The sequence below is a fragment of the Stegostoma tigrinum genome, chromosome 15 (genome assembly GCF_030684315.1).
Source record: "Stegostoma tigrinum isolate sSteTig4 chromosome 15, sSteTig4.hap1, whole genome shotgun sequence".
Taxonomy (NCBI): Eukaryota; Metazoa; Chordata; class Chondrichthyes; order Orectolobiformes; family Stegostomatidae; genus Stegostoma; species Stegostoma tigrinum.
The window spans coordinates 73,428,072-73,445,685 of NC_081368.1; the positions used below are offsets into that span (position 1 = coordinate 73,428,072).

The 17,614-nt window shown below is 42.7% G+C and overlaps 1 protein-coding gene across 4 annotated transcripts in view; it reads left to right on the forward strand.

Moving 5' to 3' along the window:
- Positions 1-17,614, forward strand: part of dnaaf6 (dynein axonemal assembly factor 6) — a 53,174-nt gene that overhangs the window by 8,996 nt on the left and 26,564 nt on the right. For all 4 annotated transcript variants that reach the window (XM_048544377.1, XM_048544379.2, XM_048544380.1 and 1 more), the window contains one exon: positions 2,102-2,177. In XM_048544377.1, the coding sequence (XP_048400334.1) occupies positions 2,102-2,177 (76 nt within the window). The remainder of the gene's footprint in view (positions 1-2,101; positions 2,178-17,614) is intronic.

The following is a 17,614-nucleotide window of genomic DNA, read 5'->3' on the forward strand; positions in this document are numbered from 1 at the left end:
GAGAGATAAAAGAGAATCAGTAGCTTCAGAGGAGAGCACAAGGGAGTAGCAGCTTTAGAGGGAAGAGAGTTAGGGGCAGCTCCTTCAAAGAAGAGAGAGTTAACTCCTTTCGGGGAGGGAGATTGAGGGTGGGATCAGCACCATCAGAGGAGACAGACCTTCAGCGAATGGGGAGATAGCATCTTCAGGGAAGAAAGAGAGAGTGAGTTACCTCCTAGAGGGGAGAGAGAGTTTGAGTATGTTTGGGCTTGGGGTTTGAGAGAGGATAGCATCTTCAATGGGGATGGAGGGACAGTCAACACCTTCAAGGGCGGGGGAGAGAAAGGGAGAGGGACAGTACCATCAGGATAGAGACAGAGAGAGTGTCAGCACCTTCAGTGGGGGAGGGAGAGAGAGAGCTAACACATTCAATGTGGGGAACGTTTTGAGAAAGAGTCGGCATCTTTTGTGAAAAAAGAGGAATTGTCCGCATCTGCATGGTGTGAGACAAAAAGAAAGAGAGAGAGCAAGTAATGACCTTCAGGGACAGGGAGTCAGAACTTGCATGGCCTAGAGAGGAGGGGAGGGAAGACAGACAGAGTCGGGTCCTTTAACAGGGGAGAGAAAGAGAGTGTGCACTTTTACACCTTCATGGGAGAGAGTGTGAGTGTCAGCATCTTCATGGGGGGAACGATGAGGGAGAGAGAGACAGAGAGAGAGAGAAGAATCAGCACTTTCAGGAGAAAGAGTAAGAGAAACAGAGTCAACAACTTCAAGGGAAAATGAGACAGATTGAGTGCATTTGGAGTAGTGGGGTGAGAGAGGGTCAGTATCAGTGGAAAGGGAGGGGAAGAGACAGAGAGAGACAGCACATTCAGGGTAGAGAAAACACCAACACTTCAAGGGACAGGGGGGCAGGGGTGTGGAGAGAGAGAGAAAAAGTCAGCACATTCAGTGTGGGGAGGGATGTGAGAAAGAATCAGCACCTTTTACAGGGAAGGAAGAAATGTCAGCACCTTCATGGAGTGAGAGAGAGAGAGAGAGCGATCAAGTCAGCACCTTTGGGAAACAGAGTCAATCTTCAGGGGAGAAAGAGTTGGGGGGAGAGAAGGAGAGTGTCAGTAACTTCGACAGGGAGAGAGAAGAGGAGAGAGTTGGCTCCTTTCGTGGAGAGTGGGAGTGACCACCTTCATGGGAAAGAGAGAGAGGGAGAGAGAGTTAGCATCACTAAGGGGTGAGAGAGAGAGGGAGAAGCCTGCACCTTTAGGGAAAGAGCTAGAGGGGTTGCGGAAGAGAGAGTTAGCATCTTCCAGGGAGACAGTGAAAGAAAGAGAGTCAACTCCTGCGGGGGAAGAGAGAGATTGAATATATTTGGGATAGAGGGGTGAGAGAGAGCATCTTCAATGAAGAGGGAGGGCAAATCATCACCTTCAAGGGAGAAAGAGAGATTCGGTATCTTTGGGCAGAAAGAGAGTTTCAACATCTTCAGGGGAAGGAAGAGAGTCAACACCTTCACAGGAAAGGGAGAGAAGGAGACTGCAAATTTCGGTGGGGGGTAGAAGGAGTCAGTCTTTCAGAGGGGAGATGGACAGTCAGCACCTTCGTGAGGGAGAGAGGGAGAGATAGCAGCTTCTCTGAGGAGAGAGAAAGAGAGACAGCAACTTCAGGTGAGAGAATGTCAGTATCCTCGGGGTGGGGGTTTGAGGGGTAGAGTGAACACCTTCAAGAAAGAAGGAAAGACAGATTTAGCACATCCAGGGGAGAATGAGAGAGTCAGCATCTTAGGACGCAAAGACAGAGAGAGAGAGAGTCAACATGTTCAGGAATACGTGACAGAATTGAGGAATCAACGTCGCTGTCTCACTTCAGCCATTCAGTAAGTTTGTTGAGGTTTGCTGTCCTGCTCCCATCCCAGCCCAGAAATAATTCACGTGCTGAAATCTGGATGGGTACGCAGTCAGTGAAATTGTTGTGAATGGTTAAACATATCCATGAATAACACTTCATTTGCTATTTCTACGTCCCCTGACGAAATACCAATACCCTCCAATATTGAATTGCCTCTGTGAGCTAAGTTGAAGATTTAATGATCATGAAATGAAGATACTGTATCTGTTTACAGCCTTGCGCAGGAGGTTTTGAACTGAACCCTGGGCAGATTGGGCCACCTAAGGAATCGAATCCTACAGCTAAAGCAGGTAAATACTAACAACAAAAACTTGACTTTGATTAATTGGATTGGCTTTGCTATGGTAAACACAAGGCCACGTGAAGAAATTGATATTTTTGACCGTGTGATCCCCTGTACGCTTCCTGATGGTGACCTGATGGCATTGATAGGTGGGGTTTGGATTTCATCTTGTTTGCAGTTTCATCAGTTTGTAGCATACGTAATGTTCTGCTCTGTCATCTGCAGTTTGTTTCTCTGTCTGTTTTCTTTCCTTGTGATTCTGTCACTTTGCATTTTGGATTATTACAGGAGGAAATGGAGGAAAAGGTAGAAGTTCTAACAACAGTCCTGTAACCCTGGGTGGTGCCAGTGGACTGGAGGATTTGTAAATATGAGCCCCTATTCAAAATATTGCATCGGGATAAGCTTGGCATGTACTGGCTAGTCAATCTATCAACAGTGTGACGAAACTTCAAGAGTAATGAATTAGCACAAAATTATTTTTCAAAAATGTTTTAAATATTTAAATATTGATATTAAATACAGATTTAAATATTGCTGAAAGCAGACTAGAATTTGAAGATTTTTGCCTTGCACTCCTTAAAACTAGGATGAAATAAACAGACTGGAAAAAAGTGACACAATTTTATAAAGCATGATAAAGAGTGCTGTTTAGTTGGGTCATCATTGGCATGGAGTTGGAGCAAACTAAAAATCAATCTTAGAAACAGGGGTCTGCCATTTCGGATTGAAATGAGGAATTATTTCTCCTCTCAGAGGAACTTGAGGATTGGAACTCTCTTCCGCAGGCAATAGGAGAGGCTGTGTCACTGAGGGATGATCTGGAGGTGAGGATTCAGTGGTAAAAATGCAAAGTTAGGTTCACAGTCAGATAAGCCATGATAGTGGAATAGCAGGCTTGAGAGGTTGAGTGATTTGTTCCTGGTTTTAAAACAAAAACATGATCTTCGGCTTTCATCATCGGATTTGAAAGTAATAAGAGTCAGGCTGAATCTTTATAAACATTGAAATATATAAAAACAATTTGCTGGAGAAACTCAGCAGGTCTGGCAGCATCAATGGAGAGAAAACTGTGAGCAAAGAATGTCCACTTGAATGAGCCATGATATAGAGGGTTATCTTAAGTGCAAAGGCTAAACTCTACTCATTTCGATGATGAGGTTAAAGTCATCAGCTGAATAACAAGTGAAGGGATAACCTTTAGAAGAATAAGTGGGCCAAATGGCTGACTTCTCATGTCTTTACGATTAGGTTTGTGGATGTTATGGAGGGTGTGACTGTTCCTTAGCTCACTTCAAAATTTCCTTGTACTTGGCAAGTTTTGTCCCATTAGCCTCTGTTGTCAGAACCCCAACCTGACCTGGGGAGGCAGTAGCCCAGTGGTATTATCACTAGATGATTAATCTAGAGATTCAGGAAATGTTTGAAGCATCCAGGTTTGAATCCCACCATAGCAGAATTCAATTAAAAAAAATCTGAAGAGTCTGGCGATGACTGTGAAACCATCGCCAACTGTCGAAAAGAACCCAGCTGGTTCACTAATGTCTTTTAAGGAAAAAAACTGCTGTCCTTACCTGGTCTGGCACATGTGTGACTCCACACCCACAAAAATTTGGCTGACTCTGAACTGACCTCTAGGCAATAAATGCTGGCCAAACCATTGATGGCCAATCCCATGAATTAATAAACCAAAAGATTCCACTTTACATTAAATATTGCATTGAGACAGTCTGACACCATAGGTACATAGATTGATAAGTATAAGTATTAGACAACCAGAAGCACCATGAATCATGACTTCATTCACATTTTTTTTAATGCTGCCAAATTGAATGTTTGCATTCATTATACATATAATTCACTGGCTGTAAAACATTTGGAAATGTCTCATGTTTGTGGGAAGCATTGCATAAAAGCAAGATTTTAATTTTATTTTTGATGAATACAAACCAAATTCCCCAAAACCAATTCTTAGAATGCTTGAGTAATTTCATTCTGTCAGGAGGAACAGGTAATTCAACTTAGCAGCCAAGAAGCCAATAATCTCTTTGTTTAATTTCATTTACAAGATGCGGGCTTTGTTGACAAGACTGTATTCATTGTCCATCCTTAATTGCCCTTGAATAGAGTACCTTGCTAGGTCATTTCAAACGGCAGTTAAAAATCAATTGCTGTGTTTTTATATTACGAGTTATCACTTAGCAATGTGATGTTTATAAATTCCTAGTGAGTCAGTTTTTGATCACAGCACTTTATTGTTAAGTTTGACCTAACAGTATTAACATATAATGGATGTAATTTCTTCATTACAGTACAGTTATAGTATCACTGAGCGAAGGCTTAATCTCATTTGCGAAGTATAGCCCATCGTTCCAAGTCATCAGGCAGCATGTGATGCATGATTACAAGTCTCAAATTTAAGTTAGCAGATAAGGCCTGTTCCTGATTATGATTCTTCTGGCTGGCAGATGGGACGTAGTATCAATCACTGTTCTCTTGATAGATAGACAGATCCTATTCCCAATTTTGTGTCTCCTAATTGGCAGAGAGGTTCTGTCTGAAATTATGGGTGTCCTAAGTGGTTGATGATGCCAGCTCCCAGTCACGAGTTTCCTAACTGGCAGGCAATACCTGTACCTGATCATAAATCTCCTGATTAGCAGGCAGTGCCTCGACCTGCAACATGATTCTCCTGCTTCTCTTTGGCAGACAGGGTGTATTCTTGATCACAAATCTTCTTATTAGCAGGCGGGGTGTATCTCTAATCACAAATGTCGTAATTAGCGGATAGTGCGAATTTCTGATCACAAGGCTCCTGATTGGGCATACCTTTGATATTCTTCTGACTGGCAGACAAGGCCTACTCTTGATCACGTCTTTTGATTGGTGGACATGCCTTTTTCCCGATTGCAAGTCTCTTGATTGATAGACTGGTCCTATTCCCAATCATGACTCTCCTGCTGGGCAGACAGGGTCTATTCTATATTTTCAGAGATAATGGGAACTGCAGATGCTGGAGATTCCAAGATAATAAAATGTGAGGCTGGATGAACACAGCAGGCCAAGCAGCATCTCAGGAGCACAAAAGCTGACGTTTCGGGCCTAGACCCTTCATCAGAGAGGGGGATGGGGGGAGGGAACTGGAATAAATAGGGAGAGAGGGGGAGGCGGACCGAAGATGGAGAGTAAAGAAGATAGGTGGAGAGGGTGTAGGTGGGGAGGTAGGGAGGGGATAGGTCAGTCCAGGGAAGACGGACAGGTCAAGGAGGTGGGATGAGGTTAGTAGGTAGCTGGGGGTGCGGCTTGGGGTGGGAGGAAGGGATGGGTGAGAGGAAGAACCGGTTAGGGAGGCAGAGACAGGTTGGACTGGTTTTGGGATGCAGTGGGTGGGGGGGAAGAGCTGGGCTGGTTGTGTGGAACCACACAACCAGCCCAGCTCTTCCCCCCCACCCACTGCATCCCAAAACCAGTCCAACCTGTCTCTGCCTCCCTAACCGGTTCTTCCTCTCACCCATCCCTTCCTCCCACCCCAAGCCGCACCCCCAGCTACCTACTAACCTCATCCCACCTCCTTGACCTGTCCGTCTTCCCTGGACTGACCTATCCCCTCCCTACCTCCCCACCTACACCCTCTCCACCTATCTTCTTTACTCTCCATCTTCGGTCCGCCTCCCCCTCTCTCCCTATTTATTCCAGTTCCCTCCCCCCATCCCCCTCTCTGATGAAGGGTCTAGGCCCGAAACGTCAGCTTTTGTGCTCCTGAGATGCTGCTTGGCCTGCTGTGTTCATCCAGCCTCACATTTTACTATTCTATATTTTGTTTTCTTTTGACTCTCTGAGCCATTTGGGTTTTCAATACTGTTTTATTCTCCCTTCTTCATGGATGAATTATGGTTATCTTTAACTTTTGTGTTTTTATTAAAAGTTGGTTTCCTTTTTCTGTTCATTCTACGTTATTGTGTATGAGAAGTAACTGTAACTGCCTTATTCCTACTGATCCCCTGTTGTTTTCCTTTCAAAATATAGTTCTGTACAAATTAATGACAACAGTAATTTTTCCATTGAGCTTGTAAATACATTGTGCCATATTACTGTAGGATTGCAAACCCTTATACAGGAAGGAATTGAAGGGTTCTGGATATTAACAGGTTACTGACACAAATTTTGAGTAACTCATAAGCACTCAAAATTGGAGATAAAAATATTGAGTGTGCCAGGATTCACAGAATAATCAAGGATAACCTGCATAGATTTATTAAGGACAAGTTGTACTTTTTCTAATTTTTGATTTATATGAAGAAGGAACTGGGGAGATAAAGAGAATGCGGTGATGTATGGATTTTTAGAAGATATTCGAGAAAGTATCTCACTAATGCTTGTTGAAAAATTCAGGCACCTGTAGGAAGAGAATATGTCTGGTAGGAAAGATTATCAAGAAACAAACCTTGGGTTAGTGACTGTTGCACAGATTTCAGTAAGTTTTATGTGATGGATTAGTGTTGTGACTTTTGTTCTTGCCATATATATTTATATATAAAATTGCCTTGAGCATAAGGAGCCCAATTGTAATATTTCCTGTGGTCAAAAGTGTGACAAGTGGAAAGGGAGACTATTAGAGTTTCAAATCTAGATTTCATGCCTAAGTCCTGCAGGACTTGAATGATCTTTGATAAAATAATGCAGCACAGAGAAGGTTATATACAGTGAGCTAAGTTTATTTTTAGCTGTTCATTATTATTCAAATAAATGCCAAGTCTGATTATGCTGGGAATATATAGTACTCATCTAAGATTTTGTAACAGCTTTCATTTCTGAAAGATTGTGTACATATACTGTCTATTGTCAATTGTCCTACCTGATTGATCCTTCCATGAGCAAGCTGCCATCGTGTTTCTGCTCACCATAGAAACTTTCCTCCGCTGTCTCTTTCTGCCAACAGTTGCTGCTATCCTCTGCTGATCTTTCTTCTTCAAAAACTTCTTTGTCCTTCTCAGCTTCCTCGTCCCTACAAACACTGCCATGCCTTGGGATCTCCTCATTCCAACAAATACCGTTACCTGCCTTTTCTTGACAGTGCACACTAGCAGCTTGCCTGTGCCCTTGTCCAAAGGAATTATATGTTTTATTTTGTTAACAAATGTTAACATCCTTCCCGATCTTTTCCTCATCCTTTTTACCGTTGCCACCATCTTGGAACAATGCCACACAAAATGAATGGGTCATTATCAATAGCAAAACCATTTGGTATCTACAAATCAAAACTAGACAGTTACAACACCAAGAAGTTGTGGAGCAAAGCACTCTTAACACCAGTTGTTGAGAAGGATGAAAGAAGCCTGCAGTGTGCATAATTGTGACTTTCGGTCTGATGGCTTAAAGATGGAGTCCCACTCATCGTGGTGCACAGGCTGAGACAGGATGCTGTGCACATTATAACTGAAGGCCAAGAACAGACTGCAGTAGCATGCATGATTTAGATGTTGTTATTTTGTAAAAACCTATCAAATTTTGAGAAACATCATCCAGACTAGGAAGGATGTTGTGAAACTTTGAAAGGGTTCAGCAAAGATTTACGAGGATGTTGCCAGGGTTGGAGGTTTTAAGCTACAGGGAGAGGCTGAATAGGCTGGGTCTATTTTTCTTGCAGCATCGAAGGCTGAGAGGCGACCTTATAGAGGTTTATACAATCATGAGAGGCATGGATCGGGTAAATAGAAAAGGTCTTTTCCCTGGGATGGTGAAGTCAAAAACTAGAGGACATAGGTTTAAGGTGAGTGGGGTAAGATTTAAAAGTGATGTAAGGGGTAACTTTTTCATGCAGAGCGTGGTGTATGTATGGAATGAGCTGCGAGAAGAAGTGGTGGAGACTGGTACAATTGCATCTTTTAAAAGGATGGGTATATGAATAGGAAGAGTTTAGAGGGATATGGGCCATATGCTTGTAAATAGGACTCGATTTATATAGGGTATCTGGTCGGCATGGATGAGCTGGACTGAAGTGTCTGTTTCTGTGCCGTACAGTTCTATGACAAAATAATCTGATTTTTTTTTCTGGATATTAACTGGATATGAAGCATTAAGCAGTTTGGAAACACATGGAAGTGAAATGAAACTTAAGTGTTAATAAACCAACTTTTGCCGACTTCCATTTCACTACCATCCAAATCTAAACAAATATATAGACATATTAACCTTTAAACATAAGATTACTATCTTGCATTCCACTCTTCTTCTTGCAAACGTTAAAACATTCTGGTTTGAACTTGTAGAAGTGTGTGGCAACTGGTTGCAGTGTTGAGTGAGCTACCTCACCAACAGAAGATGCAGAGTAGCCAGCAATCCCACTTCTGATCAATGTTGTGCTCAAATATGAGATTGTCTGTGTTTGGATTGGTTGCTGACAATCTTGGGCAAGGTACTGGAATCTATCTGTAATACATGTCATGGATGTATGCATGATATTTCTTCAGAACAATAGAAGGAAAGATGTCAGAATCAGATTTGGTCATAAAGGTCAGGAATGAGCTCCTAGCCAACCTCTGACCCCCTCCAAAAAGTTGATGTCATTTCTATAATATGGAGACCACAACATAACAGTTTCCTTTTCAAATACGACTTTTACTTGAGGCATTTTCAGAAAAAAAAGGTTGTTCTCAATGCTTACTTGTGGATTAACTGTAACATCTGTCTTTTTGCCTGTATTACTTGTGTTGTGGTGGACTTTCAGGCAAGCACAGCACACTTACAGAAATGTTCTCACAACACAAAAGTGGGCTTTACTAGTAAAGGTATGGCTGCAGTAAACCATTATTTTAAGGAATTGCTTACCTTGCAATGAATGCTAGTAGTCAGTGATTATTGGGATGTAGTACTGCGCAAGATTTGCTTTGCTCAAGGTTTTTTTCAGCGTTGTTTAATTATAGTATGGAGAAAATTAGTGTGACATCAGGGAATTTACTGTGACATCACAGAGAAGCTATTACTCTTGTGCTTTCCTGACAAACTACTATTTCTCTTGGTAAATAATTAGACAATGAGTGGCAAATGTGGAAATGCATTACATGTAGTCAACTTCATACATTCTTCAGTTCCTACAAATATAGTGTGGATACCAATGTGACTGGGTTGCTGTATATAGTTACAATGGAAGCATCAATATATGAACTGCTCTTTGACAAAATAGTTGCATATGAGGGTCAATTTTTGTGTATGGCCAGCTGTATCGTTCAATGACTTTCATTCAACCTTACTTTCATGCTCTTGCCAGAGTTCACATCCTGGAGTTTCCATAGTTTTCTACAGCTCAGATAAGGATTTATGTCATTAGACTGGGTTCAGTAACCAACATCAAATAAACTTCATTCACCATTCCTCACGCTTATATTCTTTGCCAATCTTTAATCCACAACTTATAGTTCTAAGAGATCCTGTTCAGTGGACACATGCCACAGGATAGCTGTAAATGTAACAATGTAGTGACTCTGAATTGTCTACTGGGCAATTAGGGATGGGCAATAAATGCTGCCTGGCCAGCGACGCCCTCATCCCATGATTGAATTAAGAAAAATAAACCGAACATGCAAAACCATAGCTACTCAGCCAATCAGATTGAACAATCTGCAGGGAGCTATACACGGTTCGAGAATCATTCTCACTATAAATTTTGTACATGAGAGCTCCGATTCAAAATGCTCACTGGAAACGAGGGTGTGGATCACTCTGCCCACTAGAAATAATGGTGTACTTCACTACCCTCTGAAAACAAAGGTGTGGTTAATTCTGCCCACTGGAAATGAGGGAGTGATTTTCTGTGCTTAAAGTGTTGTTGAGTAAAGGTTTTTGCTGTCAATCTTTACTCTGATGTCTTGGGGAATCCGAAATGGATGCTGTGCCTGGGACAGAGTTGGGCTGGAGTAATTCATTGCAACCTTCACTAGCTCCTGGCATATGTTTGTGATTTCTTCCTCCTCACCTCTGAACGGTGACCAATGAACCCCAGGATGTAGTCACTATATTGTCATAAGTCTGAGTGCAGGAACATTTTTTCTGGCCTAGGACAAGGACTCAGGAGGCAGGCAGGATTTAGACAAATGAAAGATGTTTACCCATGTAGAAACTGGTTTATGCAGGGAGCGGGCTAAAGGATCTTATCCAAATCTGGCTTCGGATGATAGATCAATGACACACCCTCTGCTTTTATAAGGGAATACAGCATTTTTGTACATTTTGTGTAATCAAATACAATTTAGTCATCATCCATCCCATTAATTCATACACCCAAATCTGTGCGACACACTAATCAATGATGCGCACTTCCATGGACAGCCCAGGTTCCCATGATCTTATGGTATTAGCTAAACATCGAAATCTCTAAGCCTTAGGTTCTCCCATGCATCCTTTTAATTTGTATTCCAAAAGTTTAATGCCATGCTCCTTTGGGTCTTTCTCGAGCTTGTTTATCTGTGAAGATAGCTCAAATTCTATTACCCATTATGTTTTGGTGTTGTCTTTTATCACATTCAGTTACTCCTTTTAATATCCCACTGACCCAATTACATAATGTAAAAATAAAAAGTCAGTTAGTTTTAGCTAATTACGACAAGGTTAACTTCTGTTATAAAGTTAATTACAAATGTAACATTATACAACTACTTCCACTGTCAGCATTTCGTAATTTATGGGTTGTGATCAATCTATCTTGTCCAGTGCATCATAGAAGGCGCCTTCTAAGGCTAGTTAATCTTTATATCTAAGCTTGAATGTCACTTTTTAAGGCTTGTATCATATCCTGGTTATGTATTGAAACCAACTTCTATGATTAGAGCATTTTCAGCTAGAAATTATTGAATATTGCTGGCAACCTCAAAGAGGCAACTATTTACCATAAAATAACTTCAGCTGTTATCCTTGCAGCTGCTTGAGGACCTAATCTAGCAGCTGAAGTTATTCATTTACTGCAACAATCACCCTTTCATTAATAAAGCTGGAATTGGTCATTTATCTGTCCTAGCGCATCCTTTCATCAGAACTGTATCAGATGGGAACATACAGCATTCCTTTACTGACCTTCTAGCAGTTCTGTTCAAAGGTATCATTGTATTTCACTGTGAGCAGGCTGCTTAGTTTTGCTTACCTTCTATCTGCTACCTTGTAAGCAGCCATGGACCACAAAGTGTGTTCAGGTTCAAGGCACCTTACAAAGCCAGGTACAGGTTACCTCTACACTGAGATTGTGGAGAATCCAACAGACATAGAAAACGGAGTCCCTCTTGGGCATGAACTGCAAAGACAAAGGCCCATCTTAAAGACCATCTGTCTATACTCCTGACCATGTCCCTATGCTTCTGGCTACGCTATTACCTTCTCAAACACACACTTGGCCCTGGACTCCTCTACCTGTCCCTCATTCTCAAACTTGCCACTCGACCTTCATCTACCCCTCGCTTTGTTGCCCACCCCACGATCTCCTGCCTTGCCTCTTGATCTTCCGCCCACACTATTCCTCACATCTGCTCCTCGACTTCCTGCTGTCCCTTTCTTTTTCCTGCTTCTCAATGCCCTCTGGCCTACTCATCTTATTGCTTGCCGCTTGATCTCTCTAGCCCCTAAATCTTTCCTGCCCCTTGACCTGCAGCCTACCCCTTACCCTCCTGTGTGCACCTCAACCTCCTTCCTGCCTCACATCCTCTTGCCTGCCCTCTCAACTTCCCACCTGCCCAATGCCATCCTACTTGCCTCTTAGCCACTTGACTAACACCTCCCTCCCAGATCTGATTACTGGCTGAACGACAGTATTCGACCAGCAATCATGTGGTGAGTTAAAGTAGTGCACAGCCATGTGCAGATAGAATTGTTTTGTGAAATCACCTGCACTGTGTTTTTAATTGTGGAGGGAGTCTACCTGTGTTGGTTGCATGACAGTTTGATACAGACAGCGTTCCTTCCATTAATCTGATGTTGAAATCAAGATGAATTTCTATGCATGACCACAGAGGCCTAAAATCAAAAAAGGGGATCACTGTTAGCAAGCCAAGAGAATCTACATACAGGACTGGTTTTGCTATAAGCTGAAGCAGATATGATCATCTGTGAACTGGAAACTGGTGTTTTTCATGAAGTGGAAAGCCACCAGATGCACAGAGGGCTATGCTTCTACTCTCTCATTCGAGAGAGAGAGAGAAAAGACTGAGTTTAGCCTGAGTGCCACGATGCCTTAATTGAAGGGAGAGGTTGAGAAGGCAAGACGTTCTTGGTAGTCTCAGCTGTGTGGGAATTAAACCTGCACTGTTGGTGTCACTCTGTTACGCAAAGCAGCAGTCCAGCCTACTGAGTGATAAAGCATTGAAATCTTCATGACTTAGACAGTACAATACCCTCTGCTGTAGGAAAGATGTTACAGAAACAGAGATCACTGGAAAATCTAAGCAGGTCTGGTAGCATCTGTGGAGAGAAATTATAGTTAACGTTTCAGGTTGAGTGACCCTTCCTCAGGACTGACCTGAAATGTTAACTCTGATTTCTCTTCGCTGTTCCTGCCAGACCCGCTAAATTTTTTCAGTAATTTCTGTTTTTGTTCCTGATTTACAGCATCTGCACGTCTTTTGGTTTTTATATAAGAAAGATGTTGTTAAACTTGAAAAGTTTCGGAAAAGATTGACAAGGATTTTGCCAGGGTTGGAAGGTTTGAGTTTCTGGCAGTGGCTGAATAAGAACAAAGAAAAGAAAATTACAGCTCAGGAACAGGCCCTTCAGCCCTCCAAGCCTGCGCTGATCGAGATCCTCTGTCTAACCTGTCATCTATTTTCTACGGGTCTGTGTCCATTTGCTCCCCGCCTTGTCCAGATATATCTTCAAAGATGCTAACATGTCTGCATCTACCACTTGCGCTGGCACATTCCAAGGACTGGACTTGACAAAGCTGCAAGAAAATTGTGAAAATTCTACTAGAAATGTACATAAAGCAGTGACCATCAGAATGGGAAAAAGGAAACAGCAAAGCAAGGCGCATTTGCTGCAAAGGTGAACCTGGTGGAATATGACATAGGGCTGTGGGTGGTCTGACAGATTTTCCAACCAGGAACGTTTCGCCCCCGCCCCCAGAAATTCAGGCCCCAACTTGCTGATGGACACTGCCAACTTGTTTGTGCTCAGAAGTTTGCTAGGTAAAGGAAAAACTGGATCCACATTAATCAGTCCAGAACAACAGCCACTAACACCATGTGTGCCTGGAGAAACTGGGGAATGTGGCCTTTAACCTGAGTCTTGATCCAGACCCTAAACCAGTCATTGATCCAAACCTAGTCTAAAGTCCTGAACCAGGACCAGCTCCAGTTACCGGTTCTGGGCCAGTCGTAACACTGTCTCTATGGAGGCCTCAACCTTGGGAACTTAGCCACAGCTGGCCCCACCAATTCTGGCCAGAAGAGGCAGGGCCTCTGCATCTAGTAGCCCTGAAGCAAAAGGGATGGTTAGGGACAGTATACCCAGCAAAGTGTCCTGGGCAGTGGCTCTATCCCAGAGACCCAGTGCCCTCCCACCTGGGCAAGTAACCCGATTCACTCACATGTCCAAACACACACACACACACACACACACACACACACACACACACCCCGATGCTCTGCTAATGTTATCATAAATATTTGATACTACAGTAGCCTGAATTTGCCAGTCCATCCTGGTCATATAGGGCTACAGCACTATACTGTGTGATTGATAGCCATCGTCATTGTTTGGCCCTTTTTCATCTCGTTAACTAAATTTTAATCATCCGGACCTCTGATGGTGGCAACATACCAACCTCCAAAAGGTTTATTTTTGATTAATAAATATCAGGCCTGGATGAGGCCAATAGATTGCCAAAAGTGGAAATTTGGAGAATTCATTAAAGCAAATTTTGGGAGGAGTTTGACCAACCACCCAGCCAAGACCAGACTGAACTAGAAATTGTCTCCACAAGTGGAGAAGGTTGAAGAGGTACCTAAATATGGTCAGATATTACGTAAGGATAGTAACTGATGCCATCTTGATCCCCTCTCCAGGATAATGACATACAGCCTGGTCATCTACATTGTTGGGCAGATTGCTAGGGTGCAATTATTGAAAGTGCTAATAAGGCAACAGTAGACACATCCCAACCATAGGTGGTTTGCCCACTGGAGGCAGGCAGATGAGAAGATGGTGTTTTGTGTGTCCCAACAAATCCATGACATTTGGGTGTAACAACCGGCGAGTTGTAAACAGAAGGACAAACGGAGCTCAGTTTATTGCTACCTAAGCACAGATCCCATGGGTGACTAGTGGGGTCTTTCGACAAAAGGATGTTTGGTATTTAACCAGAGAAAGGACTAGAAATTTGGTAGTGGTGACCTGGGATGGTAATGTGAGGAAATTATGTTCTGTGTGAAATTAGAAATGGAACAAAACCAATCAGACGTGCACCACTGCACAGTTGTCCAAGAACTGCCCCAACAACTTCAAAAAGTGGTGGTTTTAAAACACACGAGCAAAACCCTGAATGACAATGTACACCACAAATATTACTGTTAGTGTTAGATATATACAGAACCCAGCTGACAGAATGGTGTCCTTCCAAACTTTAGAAATTGTATTTGGATTTGTGCCTTCAGCTTTTAAGATGAAAAATGGATTAACAATGGGGTGGGCCAGACCCAGGCCAACTGAGGCATGGTAAAAGAAATACACTGACTGATTTGATAACAAGTAATGGAGCAGGAATGCCCACAGTCAATTCCATTGATTTGGCTCTTTTGGCTAATCAGCTCAGATTTTTAACCAAGAACGTTAAATGGACTTTGGATAAAACTTGTTTGGGCTGATGTTAAGATGCCAAGGGGGAAATAAAAGAAAATCAGGTAGACCAAGAGCTGCTAATGGTGCTAGAAGGGCATGCCAGGATCATAAACAAGATCATCTGGGGGTGGATGGATGATGACATTAGGCATCAGAATAGGACCCTATGCAGCATTTATGGCCAGTGGGTGATCAAACAGTTGACTGAGAACATTGAGCCAGGCTAAGCAAGGACGGGACCTGAGCAGAAAGAACACTTACTCTGTGGGAAGAAATGCCTCAGTATTTCAAATTGTCAATTATAGCAGCTGACCAAGGTCTGGTTTAAAAGAAGTTGCTGGAAAAGCTCAGCAGGTCTGGCAGCATTTGTGAAGAAAGAGTCACCGGACTCGAAATGTTAATTCTGATTTTTCTTCACAGATACTGCCAGACCTGCTGAGCTTTTCCAGCAACTTCTGTTTTTGTTCTTGATTTACAACATCTGCAGTTCTTTCGGTTTTTATTAAGGTTTGGTTTAATGACAATTTTAGGGGGATCCAGGAAAGGCCATAGGGATAGTACTGAGGATCTTGATCATAACACCAACTCAAATGATTTACAAGTCTTCAACGTGGAAAATGTTGGCATTATCCAAAACAGAATTTGCATAGAATGCAATGGAATCTTTCCGCATGCTGTTGAGAAAAAAAAAAGCTCATAGGCCCACTCTGGATAAATGTCAGTAAACAAAAGAAATAATTATGTGCCCCAACCAAGTATATTCAAATTAAGATAACAAAGTGTGAAGCTGGATAAAGGCAGCAGGCCAAGCAGCACCTCAGGAGCACAAAAGCAGACATTTTGGGCCTAGACCCTTCATCAGAGAACAAATATATACAAATGAACTTGCCTTGCATGGTTTTTAGACAAATGCTATTCTAAATTATACTGCAGAGATCAAGAGCCTGAACATAGACATCACCAGGGTGGCACACAGTGGGAAGGAGCATGCTTCATTACAGCTTCCCTAAAACTGACATCATTCCCCACCACATGGACAGCTGAAACCCTTAGATATGTCTCTGCCACTTATGGATTCAACTATCTGAACAGCCTTTTCACTGGCCCAAATCCTTGTCCCATCATAGCCTCCTTTCCTCTGCCTTTTGTTGACTATCACTGGCATGATATGCCTCAGGATGTATTATATTTAAATTCCTTTCCGTAAGCTACATTTCCCTCTCCAATCTTACTTCCTCTCAATCTGTCAAAGTTTCACCAGCCTAAAGTTGTCTCCTAAAAGTACTTCTTCTGTAATTCAGGCCCTCCTGTTTACATCCCTCCTCAATTCCCTTTCATTCTTTAGCTCTCAGCAGAACAGAGTTGCTCCCCTCAAGGAATCCTGGTCATGACTCAAGACAATATTCATTCCCACTGTCCTTCTCTTCACAAAGACAGTTGCAATTGGAGAGCATCAGGTTAGAAAATAGCTTTCATTGCTCAGACCTAGGAGGATAAGAGTTGGGACATCATGTTAAGGTAGTACAGAATGATGGTGTGGCCTCTTCTGGAGTCCTGTGTGCAGTTCTAATTGCCGTGTTACAGGAAGGATATTAAACTTTAGAGGGTTCAGATATGATTTACCAGAATGTTGTTGGGAATGGAGAGTTTGAGATAAAAAAAATAGACTGGAAAGGCTGGGACATTTTTCACTGGAGTGTAAGAGGTTGATGGGTGACTTTATTGAGGTTTATGAAATCATGAGGGACATAGATAAGGTGAACGGCAAGGGTTCTTTCCCAAGGGCAGATGGATTCAAAACTAGAGGGCATATTTTTAAGGTGAGAGGACTAAAGACCTAAAAAGGACATGAGGGGCAACTTTTTTTTTTCCACAGAGTGGTTTGTATGTGGAATGAGCCACCACAGAAGGTGGCAGATGTGGGTACAGTTACTTTTAAAAGACATTTGGATAAATTCATGAATAAAAATATTGAGAAGGATATAGGCCAAGTGTAGGCAGGTTGAACTATTTTAATTTGAGAACATGGCTGGCATGAATTGATTGGGCTGAAGTGTCTGTTTCCATGCTGTTTGCTGTATGACTGGAAAAAAACTTCTGTGCTTCTGTTGCTAAACTAACTGTTGCAAACATGGGTTCCCAAAGTAGAGTGTTCACAGAGTGGTATCAGAGATAATGGGAACTGCAGATGCTGGAGAATCCGAGATAATAAAATGTGAGGCTGGATGAACACAGCAGGCCAAGCAGCATCTCAGGAGCACAAAAGCTGACGTTTCGGGCCTAGACCCTTCATCAGAGAGGGGGATGGGGTGAGGGTTCTGGAATAAATAGGGAGAGAGGGGGAGGCGGACCGAAGATGGAGAGAAAAGAAGATAGGTGGAGAGAGTATAGGTGGGGAGGTAGGGAGGGGATGGGTCAGTCCAGGGAAGACGGACAGGTCAAGGAGGTGGGATGAGGTTAGTAGGTAGATGGGGGTGCGGCTTGGGGTGGGAGGAAGGGATGGGTGAGAGGAAGAACAGGTTAGGGAGGCAGAGACAGGTTGGACTGGTTTTGGGATGCAGTAGGTGGAGGGGAAGGGCTGGGCTGGTTGTGTGGTGCAGTGGTGGGAGGGGACGAACTGGGCTGGTTTAG